The sequence below is a fragment of the Canis lupus genome, chromosome 28, assembly GCF_011100685.1.
Source record: "Canis lupus familiaris isolate Mischka breed German Shepherd chromosome 28, alternate assembly UU_Cfam_GSD_1.0, whole genome shotgun sequence".
NCBI lineage: Eukaryota > Metazoa > Chordata > Mammalia > Carnivora > Canidae > Canis > Canis lupus.
The window spans coordinates 4,674,594-4,687,177 of record NC_049249.1 but is presented as its reverse complement, the minus strand read 5'-3'; the positions used below and the strand labels follow the sequence as shown (position 1 = coordinate 4,687,177).

Below are 12,584 nucleotides of genomic sequence, written 5' to 3'. Positions count from 1 at the left end.
TCCAAAGCTTATGGCGTGGACCGCCCTGCCAGGCTGCCTTCCCTTCTTAAAGCACAGGCAACTCCTTACTCTATAAATAGGATGACATTGTCTCTTGACGTCCTTTCTGGGTGAGGAAAGTGCTTTTTATAGCTTGGGACCGCTTCTGTTTACGGGGTGTCTTCCAGCACCGGTTAATCCTGTGTGCAGCTGCGTCCTTCGCTGTCCTTACACTGTATTCCCAGGCCTCCTCCCTGCAAAGGCAACTCCAGGGACCACATGGTGTCTGTACGTGTGCCAGTGAAGAAATTTCACTCCCTGCTTCCCAGATCGGCCTGCCTTTCTATAAATAATCGTTCTCCTCCCTCCACTCAGGCCTGTGAGTAGTTTGGTCACTTAACCGAGCACACGCACACTCGCAAAGCGCGGCGAGGAGGGGCGCTGTAGGGGACACCGGGAATGACCTTGCAAAGGGGTCTAGCCCCCTGCGGGCAGGACTAGCCGCCCTGAAACCTCCACAAATACTTGGGTCCTCGGTGTTCCTCCCCACGCCGCCTGCTCCTCTGGCGCCAGCTCGCCCAGTCCCCTCTCCTGCTCCGAGACACAAAGCCCAACCCGCCCATCTCCTTGCAAACCCCGAGAACTTCGGTCCCCATGTTGAAACTCGTCGGCGGCGGCGGCGGTGGCGGTGGCGGTGGCGGCGGCGGCGGCGGCGGCGGCGGGCAGCACTGGGCATGCTCAGTAGCGGGGCCGGGGCCGGGGCCGGGAGGCAGGGAAGCGGCGCTGGGAGTCGCGCGGCCCGGGGAACGGGGGGAGGCGGGCAGTGGGGGCCCCGGCTGGGGGTCGGCGGGGATCCCCGCTTCCGCGCCGGGCCCCGGCATGCTCCCGGCCGGCGCGGCGGGGCGGGCGCGCGGGGGGCAGAGCGCGGGCGAGCGGGGGGAGCCGGTGGGAGAAGGGGAGGAGCGCCGGGCTCGCCGTCCCCCGGCGCCGGCTCTGCGGCTGCTGAATCGGAAGCCGCAGGGAGGATCCGGGGAAATAAAGACGCCCGAGAATGACCTCCAGCGAGGCCGCCTGAGCCGCGGGCCGCGCGCCGCCGCACCGGCCCCGGGCATGGGCGAGCGGGGCGGGCGGCCGGAGCCCTCGGCCACGCACGCCCCGGGGGCCCCCGCCGGCACCGGCACCGGCACCGGCACCGGCACCGGCGCCGCCGCCGCCGCCGCCGCCGCCGCCGTCAACGGGCTGCTGCACAACGGCTTCCACCCGCCGCCGGTCCAGCCGCCGCGCCTCTGCAGCCGGGGCCCCGCGGGCGGTGGCGACGCGGCGCCCCCGCGCCTCCCGCTCCCGCCCGAGCTCCAGCCGCAGCCGCCGCCCCCTCAGCACGACTCCCCGGCCAAGAAATGCCGGCTGCGGAGGAGGATGGACTCTGGGAGGAAGCACAGGCCGCGTAAGTCCCCCGGCGAGGCGAGCGGGGCGCGCGGCAGGCGCCGGGGAGCCGCGGGGCAGGCGCCGGGGAGCCGCGGGGGAGCCTCGGCGCCCGCTGGCGGGGGCTGTGCGGGGGGCTCCCGGGACCGACTCTTTCCCCAGGGGCTCCAGGCACTAGAGATCGCTGCCTGAGCCTCACGCTTGCTTGCTTCGGTCTGCAGAATGGGCCGATCGAATCTGGCGACCTGGCGCTGCTCCTGCAGTCGCGGCTCTAAAGCGGCTCCTGCTCCGCCCGCCTTCCTAATTCGTTGTTGGGAAAATGCACGTGTGAGAACATTTCTCGGGGTCCGGGAGTAGGCGCAGACTGGAGGGACAGCCGGAGCCACCCTCTCCCATCTCCTCGCCCCTTTTCCTTTCCAGACTTCATCATTCTGGGGATGGCGCTCAGGCAGCCACCTTGTCCTTTGAATCGCAGAGCAGCCGCCAGAACCTCGGGGCTATTGGCAAGCGCCAGGCCTGGAGGCGTGGAGTTTGACAACCCCCCAAATCACGGCCTCCTAAAGGCTTTTCCCTCGTAGCCAATGAGAGGACCTGTCGGCAATGACACACCCACTGATACCATGTGGGCCGGAACTATGTGGACCAATGAGAATTGGAGGTGGATTTTTTTTTTTTTTTTTTTTCGGGAACTGAGGGGATAGAGAGTTGAGGATTTCTAATGGTACTGTCTGCGGCGTAAAAGGCTGAGATGCGTTATTTCACGGTCTGAGCTTGCATATGATGTTAGTTTATAAAGACTACCTCCCCGCAGGACGTTGTGAGATGTAAATTTGTAGATCGAGTTTACAACTGGTTTTTCCTATCTGAGCCGAACCTCATTCAACTGGTGTCTTTAATGAAGCTTATAAATGGCAAAAAGCAAAGTAAGTAGAATGCATACTAATTAGTGATTGCATTCAAACACCATTTACGTATATCTGATACGGAGAAATTGCTAGTGTAGGTTTTGGATTTATCTATAAAAGCTTGATATTTGGCCAACTTTGGTGTCTCTGTTTAGACTCTTAGTTTTCCTGCGCTCAATTAAAATCTCTGGGACTTTGGAAGGTATTGATGTGCGGGGCCGTTGACTCTGATACTTGTATTTTGTAGATCTGAAATGTTTAGGTTGAAAGTTAAAGTCTTGTCTGGAACTTTGAAGCCACACAGAAGATTTGGTAATGGTTGTAAGGAGGACATCTATTTAGCGCTTGAATTTATTTATTTTTATTTATTATTTTTCTTTTTGAGACTTGTTAGAAAATTTCTTTATTGACTTAATATTGATTACTTATGATTTATTAACTGGTTTTAGTTCTTTCGAAACCACATTTTAGTTATTTCTCTGATCTACATGTACAAATTGCATGACAATTTGCAACGTAAATAGCTAAAATATATTGAAAGAGAACTGTGTTGAGTTTTTGTGTATACAGCTAGCTTATATGGTCTATGAGGGCATAACACCTTTTGAAGTAAGTTTTGAGGAATTTAAAGTACACTCTTAATAATAGATTGGAAGCATAGAAAAAAATAATTTGAGCCTTAATTTGAGCTTGCAAACCTACAGGGATTATTATTTTAGAATACAAGAAAATGTAACTTTATGCCTGTATCTTTGGTGTCAAAAATTAAAGTGGTTTGTATTTTTTACAAAAGTAAAAACCTGGACAGCCCGGGTGGCTCAGCGGTTTAGCGCCGCCTTCAGCCCAGGGCGTGATCCTGGAGTCCAGGGATTGAGTCCCCACGTCGGGCTCCCGGCTTGGAGCCTGCTTCTCCCTCTGCCTGTGTCTCTGCCTCTCTCTCTGTGTGTGTGTGTGTGTCTCATGAAGAAATAAATAAAATCTTAAAAAATAAACACCTTAGCTATTTTAAGTTCAGTGACCAGGACACATAAACTTTTAAAAGGGATCCATCGAAATTGACTTTTTATTATCCTACCATGCATGTTTTCTTTTCTCAAATTTGAACACACATTTCCAAAATAAATTTTATGTGTTCTGAGTCACATCTGCTGTGTTCACCACCAAAATTTCTCTGTAAAAACTAGACACTTTAATGTCTTTATACCTTGCCTAAGTTACCGTTTGCGTATCTTTTTAATATTTAGGTATCTTTTTATGAAAAAAGATATGCTCAATCATTCATATTTAGGTTCTCTAATACACTGAGAGTTAAGTATATCCCTATTTTCTAATGACTGATAGATTTTCTGTGAGCAACTATAACAAAGTATTGGATGCTTTAAATAAAATGTAAGAGTATGTTGGGGTGGAAGCCCTGAAGCTAGGCAAATAATTCCTACTTAGCAGTTTACAACATTAGACACTTGATTTTATTTAAACCAGAAGTGTGCTAAAGACAGCCAGATCTTACTTCTCTCAGATAAGCATCTGGAATGCTTATGTGAGTAGGTATGTTTCTGTTTGGTAATATTGCAGTTAGAGTGCAGTACATATTGAAATTCTTTATGTTTAAAAACAATAAGGAAAAAAAAACAATGAGTAGAATGAAACAAATAATTCAATAGTTTCTAATTGTTTAAAAAATTTAGATCTCAGTGCAGGGACTCTTTTGTAATTTAAACACCAGACCTGTGGCAGGTTGATTTTGCTAAACCCGGTGAGGGGAACATTGTCCACTGTTTTCATTGAAAGTACTATTTCCTTACTACTTGTCCTTGGAAAGCTTTTCTTAGACTAACTGCTTCATCAAGCTTCCTTGGTTACTTGACTTCCCTCTGCTACTCAGCAGCTGTGTGACCTTAACGAAGTTACTAGCTCTCATCTTGAGATATTGGAGTTGGCTAGATGATCTTCAAGTGTGGTTTCTTGTATCTTTCAAATTCTATGACACTTCAGAGCTGATAGTTCTTTCTACATGACTTCTACACTAGTTATCCACTCTGCCACATGCTTTAGCATTTAACTATGTTTGGGGGTTTGGGGAATTTTTTTTTTTGACTTGCGCCAATTGTTTCATGTGTGTTATTTGTCTTATCTCCTCTATTAAGTTGGAAGTCTGACTACAGGTAACATAGTTTTTTCTCTTATGCCTTGCACCTTGGGTATATGAACATTTGATTGATGTCACAGAGAAAAAGTACAAATGACATTAACTCCCACCTCGTTGAGATAGCCATCTCCATCCATAAGATAGACTTTGGCAAAAGTCCTTCAGTGGATTTTCCATAAAGTATCAACTGGGAGATTCCTTTGGCCTGCTCTTGGCACTTTGATTCTTCAAAGCACACATAAATGACACCTTATAGAGATAGTACATTTCTCAAATATTTCGAAACAAATAATAGTCCTAATAAAATGCTGTGAGGACCTAATGTATTGTAAATGGTGTAGCCATTCATACCCAGGAGGGCTTGAGTTTGTTTGTTTGTTTTAAATATTTTATTTATTTATTCATGAGAGACAGAGACAGAGAGAGGGGGCAGAGACACAGGCAGAGGGAGAAGCAGGCTCCATGCAGGGAGCCCAACTTGGGACTTGATCCTGGGTCTCCAGGATCACACCCCCAGCTGTAGGCGGTGCTAAACCGCTGAGCCACCCTGGCTGGGAGAGCTTGAGTTTGAATTGCAGCTGGATGGACTAAAGCCAGTTATCTTACCTTCCTGCTTCAGTTCCAGTATAAGATGGGGATAATCAATAATCGTACTCTCTCATTGGGTTGATGTGAGGATTAAATGAGATAATGTATATTAAGAACTTAGATTCCTGCTTGGCACATAGCAGTTATTCAGCAAATGCCAACTGTCATCACCTCCATACAAAATACTGTCCACTATTAATCCATAGGACAGGACAATTGAACTGGCAGAGACAATTCAGACTGACTTAGTATAAAAAAAAAAAAATACAAGCTCAGAATAAGAAAGACCAAAGTGTTTTATTTAATAAGCTGTAACAGGAACGCCTGGGTGGCTCAGCAGTTGACCGTCTGCCTTTGGCCCAGGGCGTGGTCCTGGAGTCCCAGGGTGGAGTCCCACATCGGGCTCCCTGCATGGAGCCTGCTTTTCCCTCTGCCTGTGTCTCTGCCTCTCTCTCTCTCTCTCTTTCATGAATAAATAAATAAAATCTTTAAAAAAATACATTTTGATAACTTTTTATTTAAAAATAAAATTTTAGCATAAACATTTTCTTATGGCATTAAAACATCATTTTTAATAGTTGTATTATACTTCCAATATTCATGATATGGATATACCATTTTTTATTTAACCTTTCTCTCATAGCTTTAGGCCATAGCGAGGGTCTCTATACCATAAATAGTGCTGCAGCAACAACTTTGTACATACTCTTTCTTTCTTTTTTTTTTTTTTTTTAATTTATTTATGATAGTCACAGAGAGAGAGAGAGGCGCAGAGACACAGGCAGAGGGAGAAGCAGGCTCCATGCACCGGGAGCCCGATGTGGGATTCGATCCCGGGTCTCCAGGATCACGCCCTGGGCCAAAGGCAGGCGCAAAACCGCTGCGCCACCCAGGGATTCCCATACTCTTTCTTAAGTATTTTTTGTTTGTTTTTAAAAAATTTGTTTATTTGAGAGGGAGAGAGAATGTCAAGCAGACACCCACTGAGCAGAAACTCAGCTTGGGGCTCTATCTCACCACCCAGAGATCATGACCTGAGCTGAAAACAGAAGTCCAACCCTCCACCAACTGAGCCACCTAGACGCTCCTTAAGTTATTTTTGTAAATACATTTTGAGAATGTGAATACATTTTTTTTTTTTTGGAGGAGGAACAGAAATGGAACAAAGTAGTATTTAGATGTTGCCTTGAAATGCTGGGTATTTTAGACCACAAGGACACTGTTATATGAGCCACCTTAGTGGAGGGAGGAAAAAAATGCAAAGGAGATTGTTGGAGTCACTGAACACTATGCTACAGAAAGGCAAATATTTGGGCATCATCAGAAGTCAGGAGGGTGAGTGCTGCCCTGTCCATTCCCTCTTCTGTTGTGTGGCAACAAGCAGAAATAAGGACTGGATCAGTGCCAGCAGCCTCCTGTGGGGTGGGAGTGGGTAGGTCTGGCTTCTCAAATCATTTAGGTAGAAGAATACTAGCAGAAAATGGGTGAGAGTTCATTATGCACATAACATACTCATGGGTACAAACTGAAGAAACCAAATCTTTTTTTTTTTTTTTTAAGATTTTATCCATTTATCCATGAGAGACACAGAGCCAGAGACATAGGCAGAAGGAGGAGAAGCAGGCTCCATGCAGGAGCCAGATGTGGGACTCAATCCCGGAACTCCAGGATCATGTCCTGAGCTGAAGGTAGATGCTCAACCACTGAGCCACCTAAGCATCCCGTGAAGAAACCAAATCTGTTAACAGTTTTAGCTAGCCACCATGGTGAAAGTACAAGGCTTTAATTTTCTAAACATTAGGTTATTTAGCTTTGGCATTTAGGCTTTCCACTAACTCTGAATCAGGCTAATTAGAAAAACCAGGATAAAAAGGTAATAGGTAGAATTTTCCAGTTATATCTGCATAGAGTGTAGATATATGTGCTTTTTAAAAAGACAACATATTGGGATCCCTGGGTGGCGCAGCTGTTTGGCGCCTGCCTTTGGCCCAGGGCGCAATCCTGGAGACCCGGGATCGAATCCCACGTCGGGCTCCCGGTGCATGGAGCCTACTCCTCCCTCTGCCTGTGTCTCTGCCTCTCTCTCTCTCTCTCTGTGTGACTATCGTAAATAAATAAATATTTTTTAAAAAAAGACAACATATTCGGTGCTTCTAGATGGAAGGGAAGCATTGAAAATTCAAGAACAAAAGACAAATGGAAGGCAAGAGCACACTATAGTATTGCTACCTTCTGGGACATGGTCAGTTGGTCTCTGTGTCTCTCATTAATAAATAAATAAAATATTTAAAAAAAAAAGAATTTAAGACCCAAGTGTCCAACATCTGAGTGGTTAAGTCAAATATCAGGATCTGTTAGAATGTGAATACTTTTCCTCAAAAGACCAGTAAGTAAATTTCAACATTAATACAAAGCATATTTGTTTGTCACAGTAACCAAAAATGGAAAGAGTGCTGCTCATTTTTAGCATGTGGGACACTTAAGAAGTGTATAAAACAAAATCCATCATGGTTTTGGAAACAGAATTAGTAGGGAAACAAAGGAGTACTGGTTTTAATCAACAGTTTTAAAGTTTGGTTTGATTTGGTTTTTGTGGTAGCCTGGCTTGTATGCATGTGTATGGTTTTAATACAAACCAAATGCATGAAAGTAAAAGTAAATCAAGGTTTGACTTCTGTGATATTTAGTTATATGTGCTTTAGCTTTAATAGGTAGGCCGGTATTCACCTTGGGATGGCAGTATTCTAAATCAGATATAGTGTACCCAATGTGGTGCACAGAATTTCTAAGTAGACCTTTTCTCTAGATAGTGCCACTGTCAAGTTTGGTATCTCATTACTTAATTCATGACATCTCTTAAATGCTTAGAGCTGGGTAATCGTGTGTGTGTGTGTGTGTGTGTGTGTGTGTGTGTGTGTGTGTGTTCATATTCTCTTTGGAAATATATTTGAAGGGAGCTGTCGATTCGAAGGAGTGAGGTAGGTAATGTTAGTTGTAGAGGCAGTTACATCAAAATAATGATCTGGACCTTTAGCAGATTTCTTTATAGTTTGAAAAGAGGATGGAAAAACTCATGACAATAGTGAGTACTTACGGTAGTCACTTTGAGTAATCACAGTAGCTGTTATTGAGCAACAGCTATCTGCCCATTGTTTTGTACATGTTCTTATGAAAGCTTGCAAATTACCAACCCCACTCTCCATTCTACAGTTGGGGACAGAGAATCTCAGAAAATTGAATGAAGTATCCTGCCCAACAACCTGTAGTCATTGGATGGCAGGGCCAAAAATTCAGACCCAAGTCTAAGTCCGTTGCCAGCTAGCTGACTGTCTTATGCCATGATAAGCCTACTATTTATGGGGAAAGGAAATGTGTTCTGTAAAACTTTCAGAAGAGATAAGTGTATGCAAGCTGTACACCTTTGGCAAAAAGCTGATCCATGTGTCTGTGGGAGTAACAGTGGCCAGCATTAAGGGGCATGTACTATGTGCAGACTCTGAGCTAAACACTTTACGTGGATTATCTGAGCAAACACTCCTAGCACCCTATGAGATGGGTACTGCTATGGATTGAATGCTTGTGTCCCCCCAAAACTCATATATTGACCTTCTAACCCCCAAGGTGATTATATTAGGTGGGGCCTTTGGGAGGTGATTAGGTCATGACACTAGAACGCTAATGATTGGGATTAGTGTCCTTATAAAAGAGACCTCAGGGCAGCCTGGGTGGCTCAGCGGTTTAGCGCCACCTTCAGCCCAGGGCGTGATCCTGGAGTCCCAGGATCGAGTCCCACATCAGGCTCCCTGCATGGAACCTGCTTCACCCTCTGCCTATGTCTCTGCCTCTCTCTCTCTCTCTGTCTCTCATGAATAAATAAAATATTTAAAAAAAAAAAAAAAAGGGATCCCTGGGTGGCGCAGCGGTTTGGCGCCTGCCTTTGGCCCAGGGCGTGATCCTGGAGACCTGGGATCGAATCCCACGTCGGGCTCCCGGTGCATGGAGCCTGCTTCTCCCTCTGCCTGTGTCTCTGCCTCTCTCTCTCTCTCTCTCTGTGTGTGTGACTATCATAAATAAATAAAAATTAAAAAAAAAAAAAAAAAAAAAAAAAAAAATGGCTGGTTTGACCTTTAAAAAAAAAAAAAAAAAAAAAAAAAAAAAAAGAGAGACCTCAGAAAGCTAGCCCCCCCCTCCATCCCTACTTCTGCCATGTGAGGTTACAGCCAAAAGAGAGCCATCTAGGACACAGGCTGTCACCAGACACCAAATCCACCAGAACCTTGACCTTAGACTCTCAGAACTGTGAAAGATAAATTTCTGTTGTTTATAAGATATTCAGACTATGGTAAGACAGATACTATCATCCTCTTCCTTTTTCAGGTGAAGAAACTGAAAGGGTACAAGGGCTCAGGGTAAAACTATATGAGTTCAGATTTTGACTCTGCTGGGGTAGACTCAGGATCCTAGAGGACTCTCAGGAAGTATGAGTAGTGTTCTGTAGTGCAGAGAGCTTTAGAGCCACCAGACCTAAATTCAGAGCCTCATTGCACTGTAGGTTTTTTTTTTTTTTTAAAGATTAATTTATTTATTTTAGATAGAGAAAGAGAGAGAGTGGAGAGGGAGGGGCAGAGAGAGAGAGTCTTAAGCAGACTCCACAGTGAGCACAGAGTCCAACCTGGGACTCCATCCCAGGACCGTGGGATCGAACCAAGAGTTGGGTGCTCAACTGACTGTGCCACCCAGGCACTCCAGCACTGTTTATAACAGTATGGCCTTAAGGTGAGATCCTCAACTTCTGGGAGTACTTCTTGAATAGAGAAAATGGTGCCCATCTTATTCATTGTGAGGACCAAATATGAAAAATGCAGATAAGTGTAGAAGAGAATGGTTGGACCCTGGTATGTGCATAGTAAAAGATATTTTGCTATTATCAGGAGCAACTATTAATAAAGGGCATTTAATATCAATATTATTGCTGTTATTTATCACAAAGGCTTTCAAAACTTCGTGAAATCTCAGAATTTCCATGAACTCATCTTTCCTGGACTGAACTCATCTTGCCTGGACTGAGATTGGGCTGGGGTTTCAGGGTACCTTCCAAACTGGCCTAACAACACATCCTGAGTGGAAGCTCCCCTAATTCCCTCTGACATTTCCAGAAGCAGGACACATGGCTTGTGTCACAATTCATGACCTCATTGTCACTTTCGTAAATTGCTCTATTGCAGCTCCAGAGATGGAACACATACAGCATGGCCCATCTGAGGGTAATGTTGGCAACTGTGGACTAAGAAGACTGTCATTCATTTTACTGCTAAACTAGTGTCAGGACAAAGTCATTTTTAAAAAAGGAAGTTTCTTCCTTTGATCTTTACGGTTTTATACCTCAGTCCTTGAGTGAGGCAGTTCATGCACAAAAGAGATGAGAAGAATTAAGAAAGGGAGCACTTTGCCTTTATATAAAAGCTGCATGAGTTGGACAAGGCTTCAGAGTTCAGAACAGCCGCATGGAATTTTGAGGCCTTTCTACCCTGCAGCCCAGCAAACTTTGTTCTGGCAGATGATGAAATGGCTATTTCTGGGCACTTGTTGTCTTTGGGACTGGAGTGTGAACCTTCTGTTGCACCTGGCCTTGACTCTATGCTGAATCTGGGCCACAGGGCCTTTAGCTTGCACCTCTGGACGGTCTGAGCCCGCATGAGCCTCTGTGAGCTGGGTCCAGCCTGGGTAGTGTCAGTTATTAAGAATCATCTGGGGCTTCTGGACAGACAACTTCTTTATAGCCTGAGGTAGACAGTCCAGGATTGAGAGAGGCAGGAGTGGACTTGTGTGACTTAAAGCTTGATATGGGTCAGCAGTGTGATGAGGCTTCCAGCAGAAGCCTCAATAAATGTTATCAGCTCTTATGGCTGGTGGTGTTAAGATGCCCTTCCTTACATGAAGTCAAATCATACTCCCATAACAACTTCTACCTTGACAGTCCATTATATCCAGTCCCTTTTCTATGTGATGGCTCACTGGATATTTAAAGACAGTTATTGGGGATCCCTGGGTGCCTGCCTTTGGCCCAGGGCGCGATCCTGGAGTCCCAGGATTGAGTCCCGCGTCAGGCTCCTGGCATGGAGCCTGCTTCTCCCTCCTCCTGTGTCTCTGCCTCTCTCTCTCTCTATGTCTATCATAAATAATAAATAAATATATATTAAAAAAAATAAAGACAGTTATTTTATCTTGACTTTTCCTTGGGGTCCTACCCTCTGAAAAACCAAGACCCACACACTCACCTGCCAGATGCCATCATTTTTGTGATTCAGTATTGGTTGTACTGGGTTGCCAAAAGTATTAAAGCTTAGACAGGATGATGGCCTCTTGGGATTGTCAGAAAGGGGATTAGGTAGTACTGGGCTGGGTAACCTTGAACACTGAGATTTATTTATTAATTTTTTAAAAAAATATTTTATTTGTTTATTCATGAGACACACACACACACACACACACGCACACACAGAGGCAGAGGGAGAAGCAGGCTCCATGCAGCGAGCCTGATGTGGGACTCGATCCTGCGTCTCCAGGATCACACCCTGGGCTGAAGGTGGTGCCAAACCGCTGAGCCACCCAAGCTGCCCAAGCACTGAGATTTAGTAAGCCTATGGGTCCCATGGAGGCTAACCAGTTTTTGTTCCTGTGGGCCACACTCTGCCCACAGGATGTGATACTTGGCTCCCTGTGATCCCAAGCTGGAGTGTAGCCTGATGCCAATTGCCTGGCTTGATTTTACTCAAATACTGTGGCATTTCCAAAGTCCCTAAACTCTGTGTATTCATCAAAGGACTTTAACATAATTGAGGCTTTCTATTTACTATTCATATTTTCCCAACTACCAATGGTTGGTGAACAACATCTAAAGACATGCTACGTATTTAGGGGAAGGAAAGGAATATCCGTTAGGTCAAGAGGATAATTCTTATCTTTTATGGAAGGTTTTCACTGTAAGGAAGTGGCCCAAATGTGATCTATTCTTTGGAATGACTGTATAATATGTCATCAACACTTACTGTTTTTCAAAGATTTTATTTATTTATTTATTTGATTGAGAGAGAGAGGGAGCACGTAAGGCCCTATCCCAGGAGTCTGAGATCATGATCTGAGCTGAAGGCTGACACTTGACCTGTTGAGCCACCTAGGCCCATATCATCAAATTTTAATTTTTGTATATTGTATTTTTTAAAGATTTTATTTATTTATTCATGAAAGACACAGAGAGAGAGGCAGAGACACAGGCAGAGGGAGAAGCAGGCCCCACGCAGGGAGCCAATGTGGGACTTGATCCCGGGTCTCCAGGATCACGCCCTGGGCCAAAGGCAGATGCCCAACCGCTGAGCCACCCAGGCATCCCAACATTTAATTTTTTTTAAAAGTATTTATTTATTTATTCATTTATTTATTTATTTATGAAAGAGAGAGCATGTATGAGAGAGCACTAGCTGAGGAGGGGGAGAAGCAGACTCCTCGAGGAGCAGGAAGCCAGACATGGGCCTGCATCCCAG

The 12,584-nt window shown here is 45.4% G+C and overlaps 1 protein-coding gene across 1 annotated transcript in view; it reads left to right on the top strand.

Annotated features, from left to right (window-relative positions):
* The first annotated feature begins 2,090 nt into the window (after positions 1–2,090).
* The window catches only part of PANK1 (pantothenate kinase 1), a 57,577-nt gene continuing 47,083 nt past the window's right edge, over positions 2,091–12,584 (top strand). The window contains exon 1 of the mRNA XM_038578167.1: positions 2,091–2,324. Coding sequence (XP_038434095.1) covers positions 2,297–2,324 — 28 coding nt within the window. The 5' untranslated portion in view covers positions 2,091–2,296. The remainder of the gene's footprint in view (positions 2,325–12,584) is intronic.